Source organism: Sminthopsis crassicaudata, chromosome 4, assembly GCF_048593235.1.
Source record: "Sminthopsis crassicaudata isolate SCR6 chromosome 4, ASM4859323v1, whole genome shotgun sequence".
NCBI classification, from domain to species: Eukaryota; Metazoa; Chordata; class Mammalia; order Dasyuromorphia; family Dasyuridae; genus Sminthopsis; species Sminthopsis crassicaudata.
Window position 1 is genome coordinate 245,140,175 of NC_133620.1, and position 26,905 is coordinate 245,167,079.

Here is a 26,905-nt window from a genome sequence, read left to right on the forward strand (position 1 = left end):
GTTATGTTGGCCTGAGATTGGTTTTTATATCATTCTACTGCTTTTGTAGCACATTCTGGAGACTTGTAAGCTTTTGGTACTTCTAGAGTAGTTCAATCCAGGCAGAGGTCTTCTTAGTTTGCAAATTCCTTAATTGATGTGGATCTGTTGTGACTGAGTTTCTGTAGACCGCTACTGGACTCAGTTACACTTAGATTGCTGGGATGTTCTGCAGTTTCACAAGTGACTGAATTGTTGGATCCTCCTTGGTTTTGGTCTCTTACCCTAGCTTATGTCATATGTATGGTCTACAGGTTAGAACTGAGTTTCCCTTTTGATCTTGGGCTCAGAGACACACAGATATGTTCTGGAACTTGCTCCTAGCTCCTTATATAGATAAGGATTCTGCTCCCCTGAAACTTGACTATTCCTCTCTGCCCTGAGCTGTGAACTTTTCCCCAGAACTGGATAAGAGACAACAGAGCTGCCAGGTGGTACCCATTCCTGCTCTAGTAGAGGGATCCCTGGGTATCTTTATCTGTCAAAGTGTTCACTCCCATTACAGCCCCTGGGCACTGGTCTGATGGCACAATCTGAATTTCTGCCTGCTATATTCACTGAAGCTTCTACTGTATCCCTAGACAGCCCCCAACACTCTGGAAAATTATTTATTTTGGCTTTTTTTCTGACTTTCTCATCAATATAGAGTTTGGCACATTTTCTTGTTCATTATACAAATTTTGTTTCTTTGTTTTTTTTGGAATAGAGTTAAAGCAAAATTGTGACCTCTCATTTTGCCATCTTGATTCTTCCTCCTCTAAGTTTTCAAACTGATGCTCTCTCTCCCCCTCCCTTCTCCTCAAACCAAAACATTTATTAAATTCATACTATGTGCAAGCCCTGTGCTAAACTCCAGTGATACAAATACAAAAGTTAAGACAGTTTCTTCTCTCAAGGAGCATTAATAGGGAAAATGATATACAGAAAATATCAGTGGTGTCAAAATGAAAGGCTCCATGGTGTTTAGGGCACAGTGGCAAAGCAGATGGCAATGCTGCTTCTTTATTCCACTGAATAAATAATAATAATGTTTTATATTGCATCATTTGATAGTGGCAAAGGCTTTGGTGACAAGAACATTCTTTAAGAAAAAATCCTGGTAATGCCTTTCTGTGTTCAATCAACTGAAACAAATTATAATGCCACTAACAAAAAATAAAGAAATTGGAAAGGACTTTGGATTTGGACATAATGAGTCTGAGGCAAAAATGAAATAAAAGTACTGAGTAGACAGCCACTGCACCCATGATTATCACTTGAGACAAAGAAGTTTAGTGTGATGGAAACACCACTTAGGAAAAGTCAGGCATTTCAGTTTTGTTAATAAGTTACCATACTATCCCCTTTGATCTTCAATCACCTTTCTACAGATATTATTTCCATTTTTATAGATAAGGAAATTAATGCTCAGAAAAGTTAAAGAGCTTGCTTAGGGTCAGGGAGCTTATGCTAGACGTGGGATTTGGGCCTTTTTACACATAGATTTATAAATCCAACTATTACTCCATTTTTTCATGCCTGGAATGTTTTCAGATGACATGCCTTCTTTCACTACTCAGCTTGGTAATAACCTTCTCAACAAAGGATTCCCTTTCCTCAATTAATTGTCTTAGCTCCCTCCTCTAATACTCCTATATCAAGCTCTTTCTTCCCCTTTGCCTTTTTATGGCACCACCCTTTTATTTCCTACCTTGTATTCTATTTATCTGTGCTCCTATAGTTCTCAGGAGGATATACATTCCTCAAAGGTAGTAACTTTCATTATTTTCCATGAATACCCAGAAACTAGCACAATACCTCACATATTTTGCTTGATTTAAAGTCTAGTAGCATTTAATTGAAGAGTAAACTGAAACCTAGAAAAGTAAGATGACTTGTTCAGTGTTATAAAGGGAATGAGTAATACAGCTAGTTTTTGATAAAGTTCTATAAGATTCAAATTTCAGTTTAAAAAAATGTATTAAAAGCAAAGAAGAATTCTAGCACCATTTATATTGATGAATTTCAATTTGATTTGTGTTGATTTTGAACTGAAACTGGGATACTCCAGTAGGTAGTTGATTTTTAGAAATGTGCAACTCAGAAGACATCATGAAATTATATATATATATATATATATATATATATATATATATATATATATATATATATATATATATATATATGTGTGTGTGTGTGTGTGTGTGTGTGTGTGTGTGTGTGTGTGTGTGTGTGTGTGTATGTATGTATCTGGAATAGATGTGGGATCATCTGATCCCATCCCTTCTTTTTGTAAAAGGGGAAAAAAGCTTCCCACTTGGAGGTAAGAAAACCAGAATGCTGCTCAGACACTTACAATGTGATCCCCAGCAAGTCATTTAACCCTGTTTGCCATGGTTTCCTCATCTATACAATAAGGTGGAGAAAAAAAAATGGCAAATTATTTTAGTATCTGTGCCAAGAAGACTACAAATGGGGTCATGAAGAGTCAGACATGACTGAAATGACTAAAAATATATAGACGAAAAAGGTAAAAGATGGACTGTACAACTCAGTTGTCACTTATTCATACAAAAATAACCTACCTTAGCATCTGATATTTCACAGCACATCTCTTGGGCTACAAAGTTTGGGCTACAGTAAACTTGAAGCCGATGAAGTTCAATCTATTGAAAAATATAAAATGATCAATAATCATTATTGATTTCTTGCTGTTGTTTTTATTTATAGACACTATATTTATTTATAGACATTAACAATAGGTTAAACACTCATAGAACATGAGAACATAGTTCTCATAGAACAAAGTAAAAGCTTGAAATTAAACCTGACTTTTTGGCTGCTCTTTTGGATTACTTCTAGGATTTAGCCATTTTCCAAGTTTTTAGGTATATTTGTTCTCATAGAATAAATCCTATAACAATGTTATGAATTGACAACTCTATTAATCTTTTCATATCACAAAAGAAAAAGAATATGTAGTTGATAAAATGACAGAGAAATGAGTACTGGTCTATCAAAAATAGAGGTGAGAGAATACCAAAAATCCAAAACCTATTTTGGAAAATGCCACAAAATGTCTTTTGCCAATATTCTTACTAAAATTTGAAAACTCATTAATTAAATGAAATAAGTGATCTGAAAGCTTCTATATTGATATGAACTGTTTTAGATTTATAAATCTTATGATATGAAGTATTTTAGATTTATAAATCTTAGGATTTTTGTAATATAAAGATATTTTATTTAAAAAATCATTTTATGAGGTTGATTTAATCCACAATCTGCATTCCCCAAAAGGGTACAGAAACTTGTAGTAATATTTTAAAAATACAAAAAAAAATTTACAAAATTTACAAAAATTCTAGCTACTAAATTATCTTATAATTATCATAGTTCATTGCACATCTTTAATAATTATTTATGTTATCTAATCTTTGTTCTTATTCACTTGTTGCCCTTGAGAGGGAAAACATTTTTCTGAGCAATGATATTTAAAACTTATTTTATTTTAAATTTTATTCATTTTGAGATATGTCATGAGAGCATTATTTTGAGAGCATGTCATAGTAGATAGAAAGGTGGCCTTGAATCTAGTAAGACCTGAATCCACAACTACTGGCTGTGTGAGCCTGGACCAGTCACTTAATCTCTGTACTGTAAATAACTCTCTAAAACTATTATATTAGTTGCGGATGATGGTAATCTGAGAGAGAGTTGTTTCATCTTGGTATTTGCTAGTGAAATCACAGCTCCAATCCCTATTCTTTTTCTAATTTTATTTTAAAACTCTCTACCCCAAAAGTGACATTGGTTACACAAGATATTTTTAATGGTTAGAACCATTTAAAATAGACATTTTAAAAATCAAACAATTGTTTTAAGAGTTGTAAATTCTTGTTGCTGTTGAATAATTTCTGTCATGTCAGACTTTTTGTGACCTCTTTTGGGGTTTTCTTGGCAAGATACTGGAATGGTTTTCTAGCTCATCTTACTAACTGAAGAACATAGAGTTAACTGACTAGCCCAGGTCACACAGCTAGTCAGGCTGGATTTGAACTCAGGTCTTCTTGACTAAGTCCAGTGTTTTATCCACCTCACTACCAAAAACCTGTGAGTTTCTTCAATAAAATATTCTCACAGGTGACTTTGAAAGGATCCAATTTTTTTTTGGGGGGGTGGAAGCATTTTTTACAATGTTGTCAATGAACATTTGCAATCATTAAATCTAGCTTGTAAATGTTTACTTTAAAAATTTTCAGCAATATTCAAATTGGTTTTGTATTCTTTTATCTCCATATTGATCAAGAGATCAATTATCTCAGTCTTAGATATAAGTGAAAAAAATATCTTCAGATTGATAAGATTTTTTTAAGCCTAGAGGACTCTTCCCAAAGTAATTTATTTAGAACTAGAAAAGGCCTTAGAGATCATTTATTTCAAGTCACACAGGTACTCAGTGGCAGGATTCAAACTTAGTTTCTCTGCCTGTAGTTCCAGAAGCACACTATATACTGTACCACACACATTACCTCTCCAAATTATACAACTTATGGTAATGTTGCCAGGACACCAAAAGAATGCTATTAAATCAATAGCTGCTTATTAATACAATGCATAATGGAAAGCAACTGCTATTATGAAGCTGAATGTACAGAGTCTATTGTTCTTAAATAAGAAAGGTAATCTGGAATCATTTAAAGCTCATCTTTCTCCAGCCCTTTGCATTTCAAAAAACCAAGTTTTTTACATAATTATATTATGTATCAGACTTTCACATTTCATCAACATTTAATTTTCTACAAAATTATTCTTTTGAGACTGGACCTGAGTTCTTTTATATCTATTGTCCAGAGATAATTTGTCTGGCTTATAGTATGTGTCAAAATATTATACCTATTTATATGAATATTATGAAATACAGTGTAGCATAATGAATAGAAGTCCTGGTCTTAGAGTTACAAAAATCTGCTTAAGTTGAAAATCTGAACAAGTCCCTCAGCCTCTTAGGGTTTCTAGCTATGTTCTAGGACATATAGATCTATAGATGAATTGCTTATTTAATTAGCAATGTTGGGAGAAAGTTCTAACATTGATAAAATCATGGGTCTAGTAAGAGAGAGAGGGAGAGAGGGAGAGAGACAGAGACAGAAAGAGACAGAGACAGACAGAGAGACAGACAGAGAGACAGAGACAAAGACAGAGTCAGAGACAGAGACAGAGTCAGAGACAGACAGACAGAGAGAGACAGAGTGAAAGAGAAAAAGAAAAGTGAGGAAGGAGGGAGAAGAGAAGGAAGAGAAGAGAGGAGAGGAAAGGAGGGGAGATAGAGAAGAGAGGAGAGAAGAGAATAGAGAAGAGAAGATTAGGGGAGGGAAGGGAAGGGAAGGGAAGGGAAGAGAAAAGAAGGAAGAAGAAAAAAGAAAGAAAAAGAAGAAAGAAAGAAAGAAAGAAAGAAAGAAAGAAAGAAAGAAAGAAAGAAAGAAAGAAAGAAAGAAAGAAAGAAAGAAAGGAAGAAAGAAGAAAGAAAGAAAGAAAGAAAGAAAGAAAGAAAGAAAGAAAGAAAGAAAGAAAGAAAGAAAGAAAGAAAGAAAGAAAGAAAGAAAGAAAGAAAGAAAGGAAGGAAGGAAGGAAGGAAGGAAGGAAGGAAGGAAGGAAGGAAGGAAGGAAGGAAGGAAGGAAGGAAGGAGGGAAGGAAGGAAGAAAGAAAGGAAGAAAGGAAGAAAGGAAGAGAAAGAAAGAAAGGAAGAAAAAGAAAGAAAGAAAGAAAGAAAGAAAGAAAGAAAGAAAGAAAGAAAGAAAGAAAGAAAAGAAGAAGAAAGAAAGAAAGAAAGAAAGAAAGAAAGAAAGAAGAAAGGAAGGAAGGAAGGAAGGAAGGAAGGAAGGAAAAGGAAGGAAGGAAGGAAGGAAGGAAGGAAGGAAGGAAGGAAGGAAGGAAGGAAAGGAAGGAAGGAAGGAAGAAAGGGAAGGAAGAGAAGGAAGAAAAGGAAGAAAAAGAAAGAAAGAAAGAAAGAAAGAAAGAAAGAAAGAAAGAAAGAAAGAAGAAAGAAAGAAAGAAAGAAAGAAAGAAAGAAAGAAAGAAAGAAAGAAAGAAAGAAAGAAAGAAAGAAAGAAAGAAAGAAAGAAAGAAAGAGCATTTATGCAGCCTGCCAGGTTATTGCAAATGGGCTGAGGGATGGAGACAGAGTGTGAGGTTTTGTTTTTTACTATAGTCCAGCCCTCCAACGGTCTGAGGGACAGTGAACTGGCCTCCTATTTTAAAAGTTTGAGGACCACTGCTCTATGGAATGCTAGTGGTCAGGCCTCCCAGCCCGAATTTATATCAGTTCTAATTGTCAGGAAGGGGGACTGAGGAAGAACAATTCAAGGAAACTGAAGCAGAACAATTCAGGGAAACTAAGGCAGAATAATTAAAGGAAACTATGCATAACACTTCCTATATTTGATGGGTTTGTATAAGAAACTAAATAGAAATTTTGGGATAGTTTTACAAAACCAGCAGATGACATGGCTCCTGTGACCAAATACTTAACCTAAATTATATAGTAAGATACTGTAAATACCCTACAATATAAAAAGAAAAAAAATTCAATTTTGTTCTCTGGTACAAAAGGAGGGCCAAAAAATTGTACACAGATTTTTCAGATCACAGGAACACATACCCCTAATTCCCAGTATGTAGAGGAGATAACTATATCCATATATATATTTCTATGTGTCCATACATATCTGTATGAAAGTGCATAAATTTTGATTATTAATTAGTTTACATAAGGTGGTCTTTTAAAACTGGCACAATTGCTTTTGGAAAGAAACATGAAAAAACAAGCATTCCAAAGAAGATACTTTGCTTTAACATGGAAGCATCATGCATTCACTGTCTTGGCCACAGAATTGCTACTTACGTCTACAGGTTTGCCATCTGAAGCACGGGCAGTAATGACAGTTCTTCCATGAAAATCAATAGAGTCCTTTTCTTCTGTTTGTCTTCTCTCAATCAAATTACAATCCACGTAAAGGGAAAGGATCCTGGACTGTATGCTGAGACCAAGCTTATGCCATTGACGATCAAATAGAGGGTAAATTTCTCGACTTTTGAAAACATAGTGTAACATTTCTCCCTGATGAAAGGCCATCACTTCCACGGCCCTTTTAGTGCCATCAATTATTATAGATACCTACAAAAATATAAAATATTTATATATCTTATTCCTTAAAAATATTTTGAAGATGCTTAAAAAAACAAAACAAATGGAAAATAATATCAAAGAAAACAAAACAAACAAACAAACAAAAGTAAAATAAATGTGAGTATCCTGTTAAATTTAATAAACCTGTGGAGTGGATGATATGTACTTTAAAAAACTAACTGTAAAAATTCACTGTTTCTTATGGAATCCACTACATATTTAAATTTTTATTAATGATTAATGCATTATAAAAAGAATTTTGAAAAAACTTTAAGACTGTCACATCAAGATGTCTACAAGCAGTAATTTAAACACTCAATAAAAGGCCAGATTTATGAATCATTTTCTTACTAAGCTAATGAAAAATCACAACAGTCTCTTGCATATAATAGGTACTTAACAAATGCTTGTTGACTGAATATCAAAAAAAGATGAGGAAGTAAGATGGTCAAGTTTAATAAAACCCCATTAACCAATAAGGTCTAGGTAACTCTAGCTTCAGTTTAAATATTACCAACTTTCAAAGATTAACTTACCTCATTTTCTACAACTGTTTTAAATGTTTTTTGCCTTTGAACTTACCACTAAGCTCAGCCTCAGCAGTAGCACTGACAACAAGATACTTAACCTCCTTCATCCTTCCTCTTTGACAGGAAAAATTGAGGTCTTCTGATGAAAGCCTCCTCATCTCATTCTTAAAACCTTGTCAGCATTCTTGTATTTTCACAAGGAAAATAGGATCATTGGATCATAGATTCAGAAGATGAAATGACGTTCAAGGTGATGTGGTCTGACATCCTCATTTTATAGGTGAAGAAACTGAACCTAAGAAATGCTAAGCAACTTGCCCTGGGAGATTTTGCTAACACCTGACAGAGCTACTTGTCCTATATTCGATCATCTCCTGACAATTCATTTTTTTTCTACCTAGAAGTTAACTCAGGTCTCCTTAACAGAAAATAAGCAAGCCCTCTTTCAACCTTGAGAGTCCACCTAGCTACCATCCTATATTTCTTTTTTCACTTATAGCAAAAGTTCTTGAAAAAATTGTCTTCATTTGATGTCTCCACTTTCTCACCCCTCCTTACTCACCACCGTACTCCCTTTTCAACCTCTTACAATGGAACTTCTGTCACTATCACTGATGTTAAAGCTATTCTTTCTAAAGTAACAGGCTCCCCATTACCAAATATAACATGTCCTCATCTTCCTTGGCCTATCTGTAGCTTTTTGAGCTATTGATAACCCCTTCAAACAATATCTCTTCACTTGATTTCAGAGAAAAAATATACTCTCTCAAATTTCTCTTTTTCATCTCCTTCACTGGCTTCACATGCTCTTTCCAATCCCTTATTCTGGACATTTTTCCAAGAATCTGTCCCTTGCTCCTCGTTCCTTCTTTTCCTAAATAGTACTCAGTGCCTTAATTACCTCATTCATAATTGTGACTTTATTTTATCTACATGCATGATTTCCAAATGGATATTTTTATTTTTGACTTTTCTTTTAAGGTTCAGACACAAATACTCAATTACCTATAAAACATCTCTTCCTGGATTTACCAGTGGAACCTCAAACTCAATGTGCCAAAACAAAACTTATCTTTTTCCCTAAACACATTTTTTTTTCTGATTCAACTATTTCTGACTCTTCCATTTTCACAACCTTAAATTTATCTTTGATTTTTTTTTCTTTCTCTTAATTCAATTACATTCAGCCAGAAACTAAGTCCTATCAATTCCATCAGACAGGTAGTAGAGTTTCATAGTATCATACATAATTCCCTTTTTCCAATCTTGGATTAAGGGAATATTCATGTTTGTTGATTTTTGTCAAATTCATAATAATAACAAGAGAACTTAAGAAGAATGCTAACTCTCAATCATTGTGCTAGCCATTTCATTCAGTTATATTTTTCTTAAGATTATGGCAAGATTTGGGGGAACAGAATTGTATATATGTGTTATAGCATAACCTAATATTTCCTTAACTTTTCCTCCAAGAAAAAACAGTAGTGCAAATTCTTATGTCTTCTTACCTGTGGTACATTACGATGATCTAACAATTGCCACAGAAACCATCGTTCCCTTTTGGTACTTCGCCGCACCCGGAATATGGCTGCTATGGAGTATTCTTCTGGAAGTCCTTTGGGAAATATCTTCCTATGAAGGAAAAAAAAAAGCCAAGCTATTACTCTCAATCAATTAAAAACAATATAAGAAGAGCTTTATAAAAAGCTAACAAAATGACATGAAGTCATTATATTGGAGGAGAAAGAAACTTATTGGCCATGACTATTTTATTACTTCTATAACTCAGTATTAAGTGAGATAGTTAATGTAAAGTCTTTTACAAACCATCAAGGACCATATAAATGTTATCTATTATTAGAACTCTTATGTAATGGCAAAATGGATGCAGCAGAATGTTTTTATTCACAATATTTTTGCTTTTGAATCTGCAGATATTTTACTGCTGAAACTGAAATGGAGGAGGGGAAAAGTATGTAGTAACATCTACTAGTGAGGTTTCAGCAATTAATGAAGTTAGCCTGAATGTTAAAAGGAACTAGTAATTATGGAAGTATCAAATATTATATTGTCTGTTATTCAAAGCTGTGTATTTATCATGTTAAATTTCTTTTATTTTAAAGTGATTTAAACTTCTAGTTTAAAATATCACAATCAATTTAGTTTAAAATATATCACTTTAGTTTAAAATATCCCAAAATAAAACTAGAGGTAGCTTCAATTTTTTGACTTATTTTTACACCTATAAAAAAAGGAATAAACATTCTTTCTACATGATAGCAAATGAGATAATATAGGTATCTATGTCTGTATCTTAATTCTTTAATAAGCAGTAAGTTTTATGAGGGCAGAGGTCATGTGTTTTCTAAATTTTATCTTTCCTCCAGCACCTTGCATAGAGAAACATAAAGGCAGAAGCTTAATAAATGTTTGATGAATGAATTCATGAATATTATATTCTGTGCTAGGACCAGATCAGGCTATTCCTATGATTCAGGTTCAAGATTAGAATGTAATGAGGCAATAGCAGACCATGGAAAACAACAAAAATAACTTTAATTAGAATAATTAAAACGAATAAAATCCTAGAATTACAAAAATACTTAAACTTTTGTCTACCACTTTAATATTCTCATAAAATTATAAATTGCTTGAGGGGAAGGGACTGTCTTTTGCCTCTTGCAGTATCCCCAGAATTTTTTAGGGAGTCTGGAATATAGCTTTATTGTCATTGTTGTTGTTCAGTCATTCATTCACGCACAACTCTTTGTGAGCCTATAGACCATACTGTTCATACAATTTTCTTGGAAAAGATACTAGAATGATTTGTTATTTTCTTCTCTAGTTGATTAAGGCAGAGTCACATAGCTAGTTAAGTGTATAAAGATAGATTTAAACTTAGGTTTTCCTAATGCCAAGTTCATTGCTCCAAGCTCACTGGAACATAGTAGGCACTTAATTAATGTTTACTGACTATTGATTGACCCCCATATCTACCTCTCATATTCTAGGACAATCAGCAATGCTATTTCAGAAAGTGAAATTCTCATTGCCTTTCATGGATACCTATCAGATTTCATGGAAATCCTCTGATGCTAAATTCTCAAAGGTCCTTGGGAATTTTATTTTTCAGGCAGCAAGGAAAACCAAACTGTCTTTCTTAAAGAACTAGCTTGGTCTATATAAAATAAACTTTACTGCTACCACAGTGGGCAAAACAAACACTCTAAATGCTTCCTTCTCTCAGTATTATACTAGAAAAAGCACTTTAAATATACCATGAATTCAACTGCATCAAGAAAAGCAGCAGAAATCTCCCCTGTTATTCCAGTTAAGAAAATTGTGAAAATTACTAAGAATCACATTCCTTCATGAACCAGATAGGGGACTTAAACTCGGATCTTCCTAGCTTGAGAAAGAGGAAAAGAGAAAGACGATAAGCTTTTATATAGTTCCTAATAAATGTCAGGCACTGCACTAAGTGCCTTATAAAAATTAGTTCATTTGATCTTTACAATTATCCTGTGAAGTCATTGCTATTATTATTTCCATTTTGTAGTGGAAGAAACGAGGCAGAGAGAAGTTAAATTATTTGCTCAATAAATGTTAGATTTAAACTCAGATATTCCTAATTCCAAGCCCAAGTTTCCTCACTGCTATTTCCCATTCCTCTATTCCATGCTGTTAGGGAAACTAATTTTTTTCTTTGAAATTATGTATTTTCATGGGTAAAAATAAATAAAATAGAGAAAATCTGAGAGTAACATGTAATATCCATAGTTCTTAGCAACCTGGAAAGCACATAACCCATAACTTATCTACTTCTAATCAAGGTGAATATGTAGCAATAATAAGTAGCAATTTATTTTTCTGTGAAATTTCTATCAGAGACAAACTAAGATGGTCAAATGATTATAATAATTTGCATTACTGACTCTACTATAGGCTTATGAAAGAACATATGAATGGTTTTCTGTTTTTGTTTTTGTTTTTTGCTGAGGCAATTGGGGTTTTGCCTAGTGTCACACAACCAGGAAGTGTTAAGTGTTTGAGGTCAGATTTGAACATAAATCCTGCTGATTTCAGAGCTCTATCCACTGTATCACCTAGCTGCCCCCATATGAATTCTTCTAATACATAATTTCTACAGGAAATGTACACTGCTGATAAGGTAAATGCTTATTATTGTGACTATATAATAATATATTTAATCTAGGGAGGGATATCTCCTAAAATGATATGACACAAAACTTCATATTTGCTCAATAATGAAAAATCTAACAAACAAACAAAAGAAACTAAAAGGCCTTGGTACATCAAGAATATATTTTTCCATTGCTGAAGACAAATAATTTAAAATAATATTATGCAAAAGAAAAAAATACAAGACTAAAAAAATTTATTGTGCTAACTAATGCTTTTTGTTCAGATATCTTTTCAATCATGCTTGACTTTTTATAACCCCATTTGGAGTTTTCATGGTAAAGATACTGGAATGGTTTGCTGCTTTTTTCTCCATATCTAATAGTTAGCCTAGGGTAATCAATGAACTAAGAAACCTACTATATATAATATATATAATCTATCTTCAAAACTGCTTTTGCTAGATTCTTTGAAAGTTTTATTCATAAAACCTTGGTATTATGGAAAGAATCCATTTGCACAAAGATGGTTATAGGTACATATTTGTTTTAGAAAAGAAACTGGAAATCAAATAAGTGTCCATCTGTAGGGGGTATGGATTGACAAGTTAATAAAATAGAATATGGTAAAGTTGAGAGTAATAATGAAAATTAAGGCTTCAGAGAACCTTAGGAAGATTTTAAAACAGAAGAAGAAAGAATGAGCAGAACCACAAGAACAATTTATGTAAGGATGACAATAATATAAAAGAAAAATAACTTTAGAAATACAAAAATCCCAGTTACAAATTATGACTTCAAAAAACTGATAATGAAGTATCTGTCCAATCTCTTGTCAAAGAGAATTACAAAATAAGATATACATTTTGAGATTTGGCCAATGTGTTGATGCATTTTGTGAGACTATTTGTGGCAAGAGAGGGCTTTGGGCAGGAGAATGAAAGGAGATATGAATTAGTGAGTAGTGAGAAAAAATATACAAAAAGAAAGGACTATCAATAAAGCATTATTTAAAATAAAAAGAAAAAACAAACAATATATACAAGTGACAAATGACAATTTTATTACTACTTGTTAAATTTAACTTATAGTTAAAAAATAAAATGTACATACAGAAATTTATGTTTTCATATATCATCCTATGGGATTCTTTTGTATCAATATATGTTTCTCTTAAATTTATAATGATTTCAAAAAAATATATATAAAATAATAAAATAACTAAAACATACTTTAAATCTTTGGGACATAACTGAATTCACAACCTTGCAAATACTAACATGTAAATGTTAAATATACTCACAATAAATGTTTTAATATTATTTCTCTGGGTCATGCCACAGTTTCCATTATAAAGACAGCCAACTGACTCACACTTTGGTCAAATACCAGAGATATATGATGACAACACTGTCTGAACTATTTCAGCTTGACTATCTTTGAAAGGGGTGTGGTTTCCTCTAAAATATCCTAGCCATTGCTTATTCAGTGATACTTGCAATTGAAAATAAATATTTCTTCTATCACTTGCTGAATCATTCATATAAAACATAGCTAGATTTTCTGATGCAATCTTGAAAACAGGATGGGGGAGTCTCATCTGATTCATAAGTGAAAATAATACTTTATAAGATCTTTAAAGAATGTTTTTAGTAGATGTTGATATTAAATACAAACTTCAAACTACATGGAACAAAAAAAAAATTGAAAAGACAGCAATCTTTAGCAAAGGAGTTCTAAAATATGTGGGAACAGAATATGTCATCCTTCTTGTCCTGTCTCCTGATGGAATTATAATGAGAATGTTTTCAATGAATCTATGAAAGATCAACATTGTGTGTTCATTGTGAGGACCAAATGACATAACTTATGTAAAATATTTCACAAGTTTAAATTTGCTGTTGTTCTATCTTATTCAGTAATGCCCTACTCTTTGTGATCCCCATTTAGAGTGTTCTTGGCAAAGGTATTGGAGTGGTTTGTCATTTCTTTCTCCTGGTCATTTTAGAGATAAAGAAACTAAAGCCAAACTAGGTTAAGTGACTTTTGTGAGGTACATCAGATAATAAATAACTGAGGCTGGATTCGAAATCAAGAATACGAGTCTTCCTGATTCCAGACTCAGCACTCATATTTATCTAGCTTAACCTTAAAGTGGTATACACTGGCTAATATTATTATTAAAATAAAAAATCCAGTCATTTCATCTAGCTGTACAATATCCCATATTACATTAAATATACAAGAATAAGAGTAGTTTCCTTGATTCACTCTTTCACACTTTCCCTCTATATTTATAACAAATCCTGTCATTTCCACCTTCACAAAGTTTTTTTATTTGATCATTTCTCTCCTTTGACATTGCCACTGTTTTTATCTGCAGGATTTTTTCACCTCTCTCCTGTATTGTTGCAATAGTCTACAGATTATTTTTCCTTCCTCAAATGTCAGATCACTCCAGTCAAATCTCTGCTTAGATATCCAAAACACAATTCTGATCTCATTCTCCTCCTTTCCTTCTTATTCAATAAACTTCAGTGGTTCCATAATACATCTAGGATTTAAATGCCTCTATGGTTTTTAAAGTCCTTCACAACATGGTCCCTACTTGCATTTCTAATCTATTTATGTCTTACTCTTTCCCAAGTACTATGGTACCCATTGATACTTGTTTTCTTGCTGCTCTGCACATGCAAGATGCCATCACCCAATTCAATGGCCAGTCCTTACTCTTGGCAGTTCCGTTCCTCATCATCTCTGTCTCTTAGTTTCCCTGTGTTCCTTCAAATTTCAGCTAAAGTTCCACTTTTTGTAAGGATCCTTTCCTAGTCCTCCTTATCCTCTACAATTATTTTAATTTACTCTATAAATTATTTGTACATAGTTTCTTGAATATTATTTCTGCCATTAAACTCTGAACTCCTTGAGAGCAGGAACTGATTTTTGCCTTCTTTGTGTTCCCGACAATTAGCTTAGTGCCTGGCACATAGTAGGCACTTAACAAATGCTGGTTGACTTGACTTGCATACAAGGAATATTTCATTTATTATATTTGTATCTCTAATGATTTATACAATACCTGCCACTTAGTTGGTGCTTAATAGGTATTTGCTGATTGTCTTGTTCCAGGATCATTTTATATGAAGAATAATAAGATGATGATGAAGATGACACCCTAAGAAGATGATACCTTAAAGCAGCTTATACAAACATGAACACTTCCTCACCAAACAGGTGGAAGATTGATAGTTATTCTTAGAACACATGATAAAACAAGATGAAACTTGGAGAAATACTTTTGAATCAAGTAGATATCATTTTTCTGAGAAGAAACAAAGATTAAAAATAGGGACATGTTACTGGATTTGTCTATTGCCATTGAAAGTCGCTTATCTCTGAAAGTAGCTTCTGAAACAGTAAATATACAAGTGTTTAATAAATAATTATTGATTGCTTTATAGAATCAAAAGTCCCTCATTAAAGGTCCCTCCATGGGAGATATCCACATGAAATGAGCCAACAATATGTCAACAAAGAAGCATTGAATAAATACATGAGTCATCCAGATTTGTTTGTGAAAATGGAAAATTATAATGGCAATTCAGGATGAAGTCACTGCTACCCGAAATTATAGGAGGGTTAGACTTCAGCAGTACCCAGTTAGTGGTTAATGTAGATTATGCAAGAAAATGATAGAAATTATGCAGTACATCACTAGGCTGCAAAGATCTAGCATCTACCAAAAACACAGCAATACATGACCTAGTGGCTAGAATTATATATTAGAAGCTACTATTTTTTATAGACTGAAAGATGACAAATTCATTTATTGTAAATGCAAGCCTCAAAATAATCTGGATAGTTCAAACAATAAACTATACTGAAATCATACCATTATCATGGCCCAACTTTTGTCCAAAATCCCCTAGATATAACACTGATCTATAAGAAATGTATTTTTAATAAATAGCACCAGACTACCTGTGATCTCTAAAATATATGGAACAAAAAGCTTTACATTGTATTGGGAGGGAAATCATTGGAAAAGGATAGGCAGATTATAACATAGAAAAGAAAAAAATATGTAGTCAGTGAAGCTAACCTTAAGAAGAAAAAGACTATTACTGAGTTTGTTTTTGCTTTTTGTTTTCCAAATCTAATACCAGCTGTAGATTTTAGGAAAAATCAGTCTAGTCATCCTGTTTCATCTGTGACAGATATTTAAAGAAATCAGATCAAAATTTATATAAAATCATCAGAATCAAAAGGAGACAAAAAAGACTAACAGGTTTGGATCACTTAAATTTCATGAAGAAACTAGAAGAGAAGAAATAGAATTTAATCAAAATTTAAAATATTTCTTTAGTAATAAGGCTATTCTCTGAAGTTTACTACAATTCTCCCTTGCCCCTTGACCCCTAAGGTCTCTCACTTATGACCACAGATTCTGAAAATCTCAGCATTAGAGACACATTTATTTTTTCAAAAGCATTATGTTTATAAAAGGTCCTTGTTAAATTGCAAATACTTCCCGCAAAGAGTAAAACATTAGGGATGAGTTTATCACATAACTAGTAATTATCTTGAAAAGCAAAAATTAGGGCCTTAAGGGACTAGGAACAGATAAACCTATAAGTTTTGATAAAGGAAAGAGGGTGAAAACCTAGGCTGAGTGGCTAGAAGAAGCCTAAGTTAGACCCTGCAATATAAGGACCCTGGGCCCTCAGAAGCAACATGTGAGCACTGTTAGGAAACAAACCATAAGTAAAATGGTAAAGAATCAAGTAGAAGGGTACCACAAAAATTTTTTGATTATTCTATGACATAGACTAAGATGGGAAAGATTTAATAGAGGAAACATTTTCTGTATAAAAGTATAGAGAGAGCATTAGATTTAATTTGTTAATTTTTTTTTCTATAGCTTAATAATGGGGAAAGACACATACAAAAATAATATGATGCAAAGTAGAGGGAGCATGAGGTTACTTTTGTGACTTTGGGCAAGACATAATCTCTCTGGCTCTCAGTATTTTCATCTACAAAATGAAGAAAGATGGGATAGATAATCCCTAAGGCTCCATCCATTTCTAAATCCCGTTTCCAATAACGAGGACAAAGTTTATTTTGAGCACTTAGTATGGTGATTATTATGATCTTCCCTCAGCCCAGACAATTGCCAATATCTTACTAAAAAGCAGATTATTACAATTCTTTCCTTTAATGTTTACTGATATAATCAGGCCAAAAAGTGCTTAGCACACCATACTGTAGAAATAGATATACTGAATGAATGATCTATAAAGCTGATAATATAGACAGGAATAAGGACTGGATTTCTGATTTCATTAATATATGGAAGACTTAGTAAGGAAACTTCTTTCACAAATGCAAGTAGAAATACTTATTTTATAATTGGGAATGTTGCTTAGAGTCCTAACAAGTTAAGTGGCTTGCCCAGTCACAAAGCCAACATGTGTGAAGTCCTCCTGACTTCAAAGCTAGCTTTAATTTTCTATTCCATGCTGCCTATATGCCTTAAAATGGAAACCATTTTGTTTTATATTTGTATAGAAAAGTTTTGTATCTCCAAAGAAACCACTAATCACTTACCAGCTTCTGCTCTTTAGGGATTTAATAGAAATTGAAAATAATTACAATTTATAATAATTGAGAATTAGTTCAGGAAATACTGTGAAAATTATGAGAACACAGTACAGAACACAGCAACTTGAGGGTTTTAAAATATAAATCATTTTAATATAAATAAAAAGATTTATATTGTTTATATTCATCTTTTAATTATAAAAATTCTTTGATAGTTGATGGATTTCTGATTTCAATGATGGAAGTGAACAAAGACTAGAAGCAAAACAGAAAAAAAGAGTGGACTTTTAAGAAGTTTCTACTTCAAACACAGGCTCAACTATTTTCAATAACAATTTTCTTTCTGGGATGCTACTGGGAGTCATGGTGCATTAATAGGTGAAAAAAAAAACAGAGGCTTTCAGAAGTCAATGATCTCCTAGCAAGTAAATGCCAGTGGTGGGATTGTTCTTGTATCCAATACAACTGTTTCTTAAGAACTATGCTGCACAATATGGCAACAGTCACAAGTTCTCAATATTTTTTTTAAATTTTCGATCTATTCCTATGATTTCATACACATAGAATCAGGTAAGAAAACTGATTCTGATCAACAAAATGTTTACATCTTTTAGTTTAGAAATTTACCCTGATCACTGAAAAGTTGTGATTTAGCCAGGTTCACACAGCTAGTATGTGCCACAGATAGTAATCTAATCAAATTTCACAACTGAGGCCAACTAAAACTATCTGCTATTTTTTTTCAGTGCCCTTAGGAAATCAAAATAAACACAAACAACGTGACTACATACCCACTTGCTTAAATTTTTTAAAAAATGCTTTGCTACCATATTAAAAATTTCGATTTATCATAGATACAAAGCATCTTTAAAACCTTTTCTGAGTTAATTATTTTCATGGCATAAAGATCAATGTAAGTCTATGCTCACAAGCCTCCCTGCAGAATAAAGTCAGTGTCTGGTAGCCTGAGCCCAAAAGGCTTAACGTAATGAAGGTGAAGTGTTTGGTCTCTTAAGACTAGGTGAGTGCCAACTGCACAAATAACGGGCATTCCCTACTGCCCAATTAATGAGAAGCCAATAAAGTCTGTTTTAAGGAATGACCTTTGTGTTCCACACTCCCTTCCAGATGGTGAGCATTACTAGGGTGGGAAAGCAAGGGAAAAAGAAGAAACTCTAAGAAATAACAAGCATTTTAATGAAGTATTTGATGATATAAAGCCAAAAGATTCATGGTTTAATAAGAGTGGGGAGAAGATTGGGCTCACATATTCATTAAGACTTTTGCTAAAGATCCTAAAGTTATAATGGAGTTTTAAAACATTTTCTTTTTACTATAGGGGAGAAAAATCCTACTTCTTTTCTCCACATTAAAATAACTACTACAAAGAATCACAAAAACTCAAAATGAGAAGGGATTTTAGAGATTCTAGTACAATGTAGGATGGTTCATCTAAGATTTTGAAGGTACCTTAGAATGCAGCAAAAAACATCGAAAGAATTTCTTTCTGTCTGTCTCTGTTTCTCTCTCTTGGTGTCTCTGTTTCTGTGTCTGTGTTTCTTCTCTGTATGTCTCTTTCTCTGTCTGTCTCTCTGTCTCTCCTCTTTCTCTGTCTCCATCTATCTCTGTCTCTGTCTCTTTGCATCTTTGTCTTTTTGTCTGTCTCTCTGATCCCTCTGTTTCTCTGTCTCTGTCTCTCTCTTTTTCATCTAGAGAAATGAATGGAATGAATGAAGAGCAAAGTAGTTAAATGCTCTATGAAAGCTTCAGAATAAACATATAATCAAAGGAAACACTTCTGAGTCTCAACTCCCCTAAAGAAAAAAATTAAAGAATTATCAAGGAAAATTGAGCTAGTACAAATTTGGTCTCTTAAGATGTCTCACATCAAGGATGACTCCTGATCATGCTAATGTTATTGCTCAATGAGTATTTTTAAGCCATTAGAGAAAACAAATATTTACGAATCTTTGATTTTTAAGCTTTTATGTATCATCTCTTGAAATAAGAATATATAAGAAGACAAAATATGAATGATACCTCAAGCTAAGCTTATGAACTTCTCTTACCTAAAAATATAGTGTTTGTGAAGAAATAGGTTTTCTTTTTAAGATTCCATTGCTAAAATTATAATTACTTGAAAGATAATTCTTCTATTATGTCAAAACACAGCAAAATCCTTTTCCATTTCAGTGCTATTTTAGTCAAGTTAAAGTGAGAAGTTTCTAGATCATATTTAGTAAGATAATCCTGTATTTACCTTTTGCTTTAAGTAGAAAAAAGTTTGATGGAAAAATTCTATTTTTAAATCTCAAGAACCAGCTTCCAAATTAATTCTTCCATTCTGACCAAGACTGGGACTGGGTTTATGATGAACTTCCGTATTTACAAGTATCAATGAAGCCTCTGACCTGCTGAATATCTTCCAGGAAGAGAAATATGATATAAGTTACATTTCCTGAGAGTGAAGTGAGAGATGCTTGGAGTTTATAGCAAGACATTTCTTTTCCAGCTGACATATGCCATCACCTGTCATGGCATAAACAATTTGGTTATCAGAGCTCAGAGGGTTAGTCTGAAAAGCCTTCCCTAGGGTTAGTGATGATGTATTTAGCACCATATCTAGCAAGACTGAAATCTTAGCCCTTTTGTGTTTGCAGAGGGGATTCAAAGTGAGACTGGTTGTTAATGGGAAAACAAAGCTTGAACAACCAGCCTTAATAATCTCTCTTCCCATTACAAACTATTTAGCATGTACATGTTAACAATAGCCATGTGGTATTTATAAAAATCTTTTTGCTTTAAAATGAGGCCTCATGTTTTAAATGGCACTCTCTTAAATAGTGTACTGTATCTTTAAGAGCCAAACAATCGAAAAATAAAGAATTCTCATAGATAACAAAACATTCGCATTTTATCCCTCAAAGAAGTATTTTGAAGAAGACATTTCAATTGACTTTAATCTGTTAGCATGAATTCCTTTTTCTGTGACATTCCTTTTGACTCTTAAAGATACAGTAGCAATATCTGTAATCTTTTGAGAGTCATTTGAAACAGATATTTAAAAAACCAAGGTAGACTTGGGCAAAATCCTGTCCATAGACTAACTTTATTCTCCCTATTATTAGATCATAATGTGAAAGGGCAAGGTTAAGATAGCATGAGAAGATTAGTTCAGTACTATATTTTCCTATGGTTCAAAAGACCCATAAAGAATTATTTTAGCTCTAAAACTCTTCTGATATTTTGGCTCTTTCTTTTCTGCTTCACAGTTGATTCTTTTGTATCTATCCAGATCCTACAGATCAATGCTCCAGATGACCTCAGAATAAAACTTATTTCTATATATTCCAAATTAGGGATTTCAGATTAGAAGTATCCACAGAATCCATAGTACTCAAATTTTCCAATCCATATTGCTAAATAGGTTTTTCTAATCATCAATAGGTGATGAAAGCTTCTAAATCTTACTTTTCCTTCCTATAGTTCTAATTTTAAAATTATTATTATTGTCCTTCTTGCCTTCTCTTATTTTCCCTGGAGATCAGTCAAAAAACAAATATTTTAGGATGCAGTGACTTCTCCAGTATTGGTTGATTGCTACAATTCTTTGTCAAGGAAGACCAAAAAAATATCACTATGATATCATCAAGTTACAGTGTATGCAACTGTGGCTGATCAGAACAATAGAAATTCAGAATGCTCTGCCACAGGTCTGATACAAATAGTCCCAATGAACATTTCTGGTGGCTTCTCTAAGTTTGTACATCTTGTATTTCTCTTAAGTTACTTCAATTCTGATTTGCTCATAGAGCCCAGCACCTTCTCTGATGAGGGCACGCCATGCTGGGCAGTCCACAGCTAGTATCTTCATGTCAACAATTGATTCCAAAGTTCTTAAGAGAGATCTTAAGAAAGTCGTTGTATCACTTCTGACCAACCTTGTGAGCACTTGCACTGTATGAGTTCTCCATAAAATAGTATTTTGGGCAAGCATACATTTAGCATTTGAACAACATGGTCAGTCCAAAGGCATTGTGTTCTCTGGAGTAGAGTTTGAATGCTTGGCAGTTTCCTTCGAGAAAAGGACCTCAGGCTCTTGTATCTTATCCTGCCAAGTGAACTTCAGAAATCTTTGTAAGACAATTCAAATGGAAGTGATTCAGTTTCCTGGCACAGTGCTAGTATGCTGTCCAGGTTTCACAGGCAGACAACAATGAGTTCAGCACAACAGCTTTATAGACCTTCAGTTTGGCAGACAATCTAATACCTCTCCTATTCCATGCTTTCCTTTGGAACCTCCCAAACACAAATCTAGCTTTGGCAATGTATGTGTCAACCTCATTTTCAGTGTGTACTTCTCTGGAAGACATACTGCCAAGGTAAATGAATTTATCCACAGTATTCAAAACTTGCTCATTTGTTATAATCAATGACTCCATGTATAGATAGTGTGGTGCTGGATGATAAAGCACCTACTCTTTTCTTGGTGTTAATTGTTAGGTCAAAATTAGCATTGCAGAAAAGGATCAGTCCATAATTTGTTGTTTCTCAGCTTCAGAGGCTACACAACCATCTGCAAACAAAAAACCATGCACAAACACTGCTTCTACTTTAGTTTTGGCTTGTAGTCTTTTCAAGTGGAAGAAATTACCATCATTACAGTAGCTGAACTTAATGCCATATTCATCCTCATTGGTAACATGGCTGGAAACATCATGCTAAAAAGCATGGGAGTAAGCACACAACCTTGTTTCACTTCATTGGTTATGGGGAAAATATGAGAGTATTATCCATTATCCAAAACCTGTGTTTTGACATTGTAAAACTGACCTTTTCTGGGCAACCAAATTTTGACATAATTTTCCATAACCCCCTCATGACTGACAGTATCAAAGGTCTTAATGAGATCTACAAACATTGTGTACAGACCTCTGCTCTACTCCTGGTATTTCTCCTGAAGTTATCAGACAGCAAACACCACACTGACCATTCTTCAGCCCTTTTTGAAGAATAAGAAGGCAGAAGAAATTCAGTTTATCATCAGCATAAAACTAAGCAAAAGTAATGCTGTACACCAAATCTCTCCTTTTCTTTTCCACTGTTGTCAAATATGTGTTAGCTCAATTCTCCCTCCAAGTTAACAACAAACTGTTCCTCTCCCTCCAAGTTAACAACAAACTGTTCCTCTTCAGAGAGGAACTCTCTGAAGCACTCTAATTTTATAGGTAGTCATTTTGCCTTGGAACTGCTGCTTTTGTTGAATGGGAATATTTAGCTTGGAGAGAGGATAAGTACATGGTCAATCCAGCATTCTGTCCCACATATTGCATTCATCAATCTCACATTCTGTCTGTTTCTTCTCCTTATAATCACAGTCTATTAATTGCCAGTGTTTGCTGCAAAGGTGCATCTATAAAGTTGTTTTGTGTTTATGTAAATAGAAGAAAGTTTTGATGATTAGAAAGTCATGAGATGCACAAGTCTTCAGTAATAAATGAAAATAACCATTGCTACTGCTGTTTCCAACTCATTCCTCTCAAGGACTCCCTGCCAAATTTATTAGTCTAAGCCTACTCTAGTATTAAAGACACCTAGAATTACAAGCTTGTCCTTTTTTGGCACATTGGTGAAAAGGATCTCCAGGTCTTCATAAAATTCGTAAATTTTTCTTTGACCTCATCAGGGTTCATCAAGGTGGGAGCATAGGCATTGATGATAATATGGCATTTTCCTACAAGTGGAAATTGCATTGATCCTGTCATTCATTCCTTTGGTAGGTATACAGGATTGTTTACTAAATTCGTTTTGATTGTAAAAACCTATATCATCTTGACAATACTTCCCTTTAGTGCAGTCACTCCAGAAAAATGTGTATTCAAATCTGACTTCAGTAACCTGACCTTCATTTGCCAGTCCTGTTATTTGGACACAATACCTGTTGATTTCTCACACAAGACTTGATCATCTTTCAAATCTACCAGATTTTGTGTTGTCTATAGGTATGCACACATTCTATGTATTGATGGTGAGTACAAGCATCCTTTTAGAAGTTTTTGTACATTTTTTTTTTCATTTCAACAGCAAGGTGGGATCCCCACCTGCCATAGAATTAAGGTCAGGGTTAAGTAAACAAACAATTTTAGGGTCCTTTTCTAGTCCCTTCCTCATACCAGGAGAGGAGTAGTATACTCCTTAAAAAGCTATTCATACTGTGCATAACTAGTGATTAAGTAGTCCTACTACTGTATTTGTTTCTCAAGAAAATCATAAAAAAAGGAAAAGGCCCCATCTGTGTAAAAAATGAAGCAGCTCTTTTTGTAAAGAATTAGAAATTGAGTAAATGTCCATAAATTGGGGAATGGCTGAATAAGTTATGGTATATGAAATATTTTTATCAATTGACACATGGACACTTTTTTAAAAAGTATCATTAGCTTCAATAGCTTTTTCCACAAAATCTATAGTAGGTATTATTGTTATATTTTAAGAAGCAAGGGAAAAAAAGTAATGAACTATCAGTCTTCTCACAGATTCCTCATAGAATTATAGTTGAAGTGTTATAATAAACTTAAAAATATATTGTAGAATTAATATCTAAACCATTTTCTCACAGGTATATAAATTTCTCTTTCCAAAAGATATAGTTGTTACATGGAGTCCATCAATCTAAAATTATCTATATGAATTCTTGTAGTAGTTTGAAATCCTCTCATTTGAAGGGAACTTTTTGATCAAAGGCCATTTTTGCTCTGGATGTAACTTCTTTTCTTTGGTTCTTACTACCTAGCCCCAGAATGTCCCATATTTGGAATCTTTCTTATTAGAAACTTTCAGCTTCCTACCTGATTGGTAGTCCTCAGTTTGTGACATATGAATTAATTAATCAATCAAATGCATTTGCTAAAGAACTTTCCACTCCTTATAAAATATTTCTATCTCTTCTGCAACCCTCCCTTCCATGTAGAATGGAACCAACAAATAATCACAACAAAAATAGAGTGATGAGAACCTAACAAATACTGAGTTCTTAAAGATCCTCTTCTGAATGGGTCTAAAGAGCATGTCATACAGGCTTGGTTGTCACTGGCTTACTTTGTTCAATAATCTTAGAACTTTCTTCCTCTAGAGACAGTGATCTCAATATCTTCCATTCCTTCTCCTCCTCCTTTATCCCATTTTGTATACATATTTCCATTAAGCAAACTTTCCTTGTAAATTCAAATATCATAAATAAAAAATCTATTATTTTCAGCATCATTTTTGGCTAACTTCTCTTGTGAAGTCATCCTTTCCCCCAAATAAATTACAATATTTTGGTACAATATTGGCATAATCTTGATATAATATTATTTGTGATTTAATTTTTTTTGCTTAAGCACAACATAAAAGTACCTCCTTGAATAACTATGACCAATTCAGATTATTTCAGGAAAGTAAAATCAAAATTCATGTGTTCTATTGAAGGTCTCAAGCCATTCTGAGGCACTCCAAAATCAATACGTACCAAAAATCCTTACAAACATACAAATACACACACACACACACACACACACACACACACACACAATGACCTTCTTTCTAATAAGCTATATTACCTGAAATTACTATCTCCATTGTTCTTCTTTTTTTAATCATAAAAGTTCTCAAAAATAATCTGTATTGATTGTCTCAATTTAATCATATTGTTTATTCATTCATCAAACATTTACCATCTTTACTATGACCATTCTACTGTAAATGGTATTCAGTGATGTCATAAAACAAGTTGTAACAAAAATTAAGTTTCTCCAATACTGAAGATGATTAAGCAAAGATAGGATGACCATTGGCAAGGGGGGGAATGGGGGTGCAGAGGAGAGGAGGAGACAATGTTGCATAGGGAATTTGCATTTCTTTCTTGCCTGTTCTTCCTCCTTTTTTTTCACTCCTATTCCTAACTTCCCAATTTCTGTAAAAAACATTGTCATCCTTCTTATCTCACAGGTGCACAATCTTCAAGTCATCCTTGACTCTTCACTCCTTAGTATGTCTAAATCTCTCTCATCTTTATTCTCATATGGCTAGTTCAGCCTATTACAATAGGCTCTCAGTTAGTCCTCTCCAAAACATTATTTATAAAACTGTCAAAATGACATTAAATCATAGACCTGACCATGTTATCTCCCTGCTCAGAGATTTTGTTGCTCCCTTTCACTTATAGGATAATTAAAAAACTTCTTTGTTTGGAATTTGAAGACCTTCTCAACCCAGCCTTTTCCTTTCCAAGCTTTTATTATATTACTCCTAATTACATCTGACCAAAAATTTCTCTGAAAAGGTGCACATTAATTCAACTGAACAAGCATTTATTAAGGGTCTATCCCACAAGGTACTACGATAGGTAATGGTGAAATAAAAGCAAGAAAAAAATAGTCCCCATGCTCCAGGAAACTACTTTTGATTAATATCATTTCTAATATGTGTTGTTAAAATGTGAGAAAGGAACAAATACCCTTTCACAGATAATTGTCTAGAGCAGACCATATCTTCAGTCATACAATTTACTGAGAAATGTAAAGAAAATAAAATTTCAGTGTATTAAAAAACAGCATTTGATTCAATAGGTTAAAATGCAATCTTAAACAAGGTATTTCCCCTGCACCTGTAAACTCAAACAAGATATCTTCATCAATATGTTCAAATTAAATGTGATTTTTGTGACAATTATGACCCAGACATGACTTAATTAAATGGTACATTGAATATTAACATCAAGTGATTCATAAAAAAACACTTATGCTAAACTAAAATGTTTTTCCCTATCACAGAGTATTTCAAATAGAAGCTCAAATAGAAGAATTCTCTATCAATAATAGACTGATTGGCCAGAAACCCTGAAGATTTTCACTTCCCATATACATTCATTCACTTATTTATTTGGTTAGATTTTTTTTTTAATTAGGTGAAAGAGAAAATTCTTTGCCTCAATTGCTACCTAGACTTAATCACTGAATGGCAGTCTCAGTCAAACTGAGATTGGCTGAAGATCTTAGCTCAAAAAGGCCAAGGTCTCTCATTTCATCCATGGGCCATCCCCAGTCGTCTTGATCTACATTTTGCCCTTGGACCCAGATGGCTTTGGAGGGGAAAGTGAGACAGGTAACCTTGCCCAGCCTTCCCTCACTTAAATCCAATTACTTGCCTATCATAGCAACACTTCCTTGAAGTCATGGTCTTCTTCCAGAACAAGGACACACAAAAAAACAAAATGCTCTTTTACCAACGTCATTTAACTAACTGAGTTAAGCCTCAGACCTCTAGCCTCCGGGGAATTCACAGTAGTACAAACGGTTCAAATGAACCTATCCACACTGATAAAAGATAAAAAAAAGTGGATGAAAAATACCAAACTATAATATAGATAAATGTGTATTTGTGT

At 33.4% G+C, this 26,905-nt stretch overlaps 1 protein-coding gene across 2 annotated transcripts in view; it reads right to left on the reverse strand.

Annotated features, from left to right (window-relative positions):
- Positions 1 to 26,905, reverse strand: part of COL19A1 (collagen type XIX alpha 1 chain) — a 389,708-nt gene that overhangs the window by 322,578 nt on the left and 40,225 nt on the right. For both annotated transcript variants that reach the window (XM_074310576.1, XM_074310575.1), the window contains exons 5-7: positions 9,247 to 9,370; positions 6,924 to 7,196; positions 2,604 to 2,684 (exon numbers count right to left, since the gene is read on the reverse strand). In XM_074310576.1, the coding sequence (XP_074166677.1) occupies positions 2,604 to 2,684; positions 6,924 to 7,196; positions 9,247 to 9,370 (478 nt within the window). The remainder of the gene's footprint in view (positions 1 to 2,603; positions 2,685 to 6,923; positions 7,197 to 9,246; positions 9,371 to 26,905) is intronic.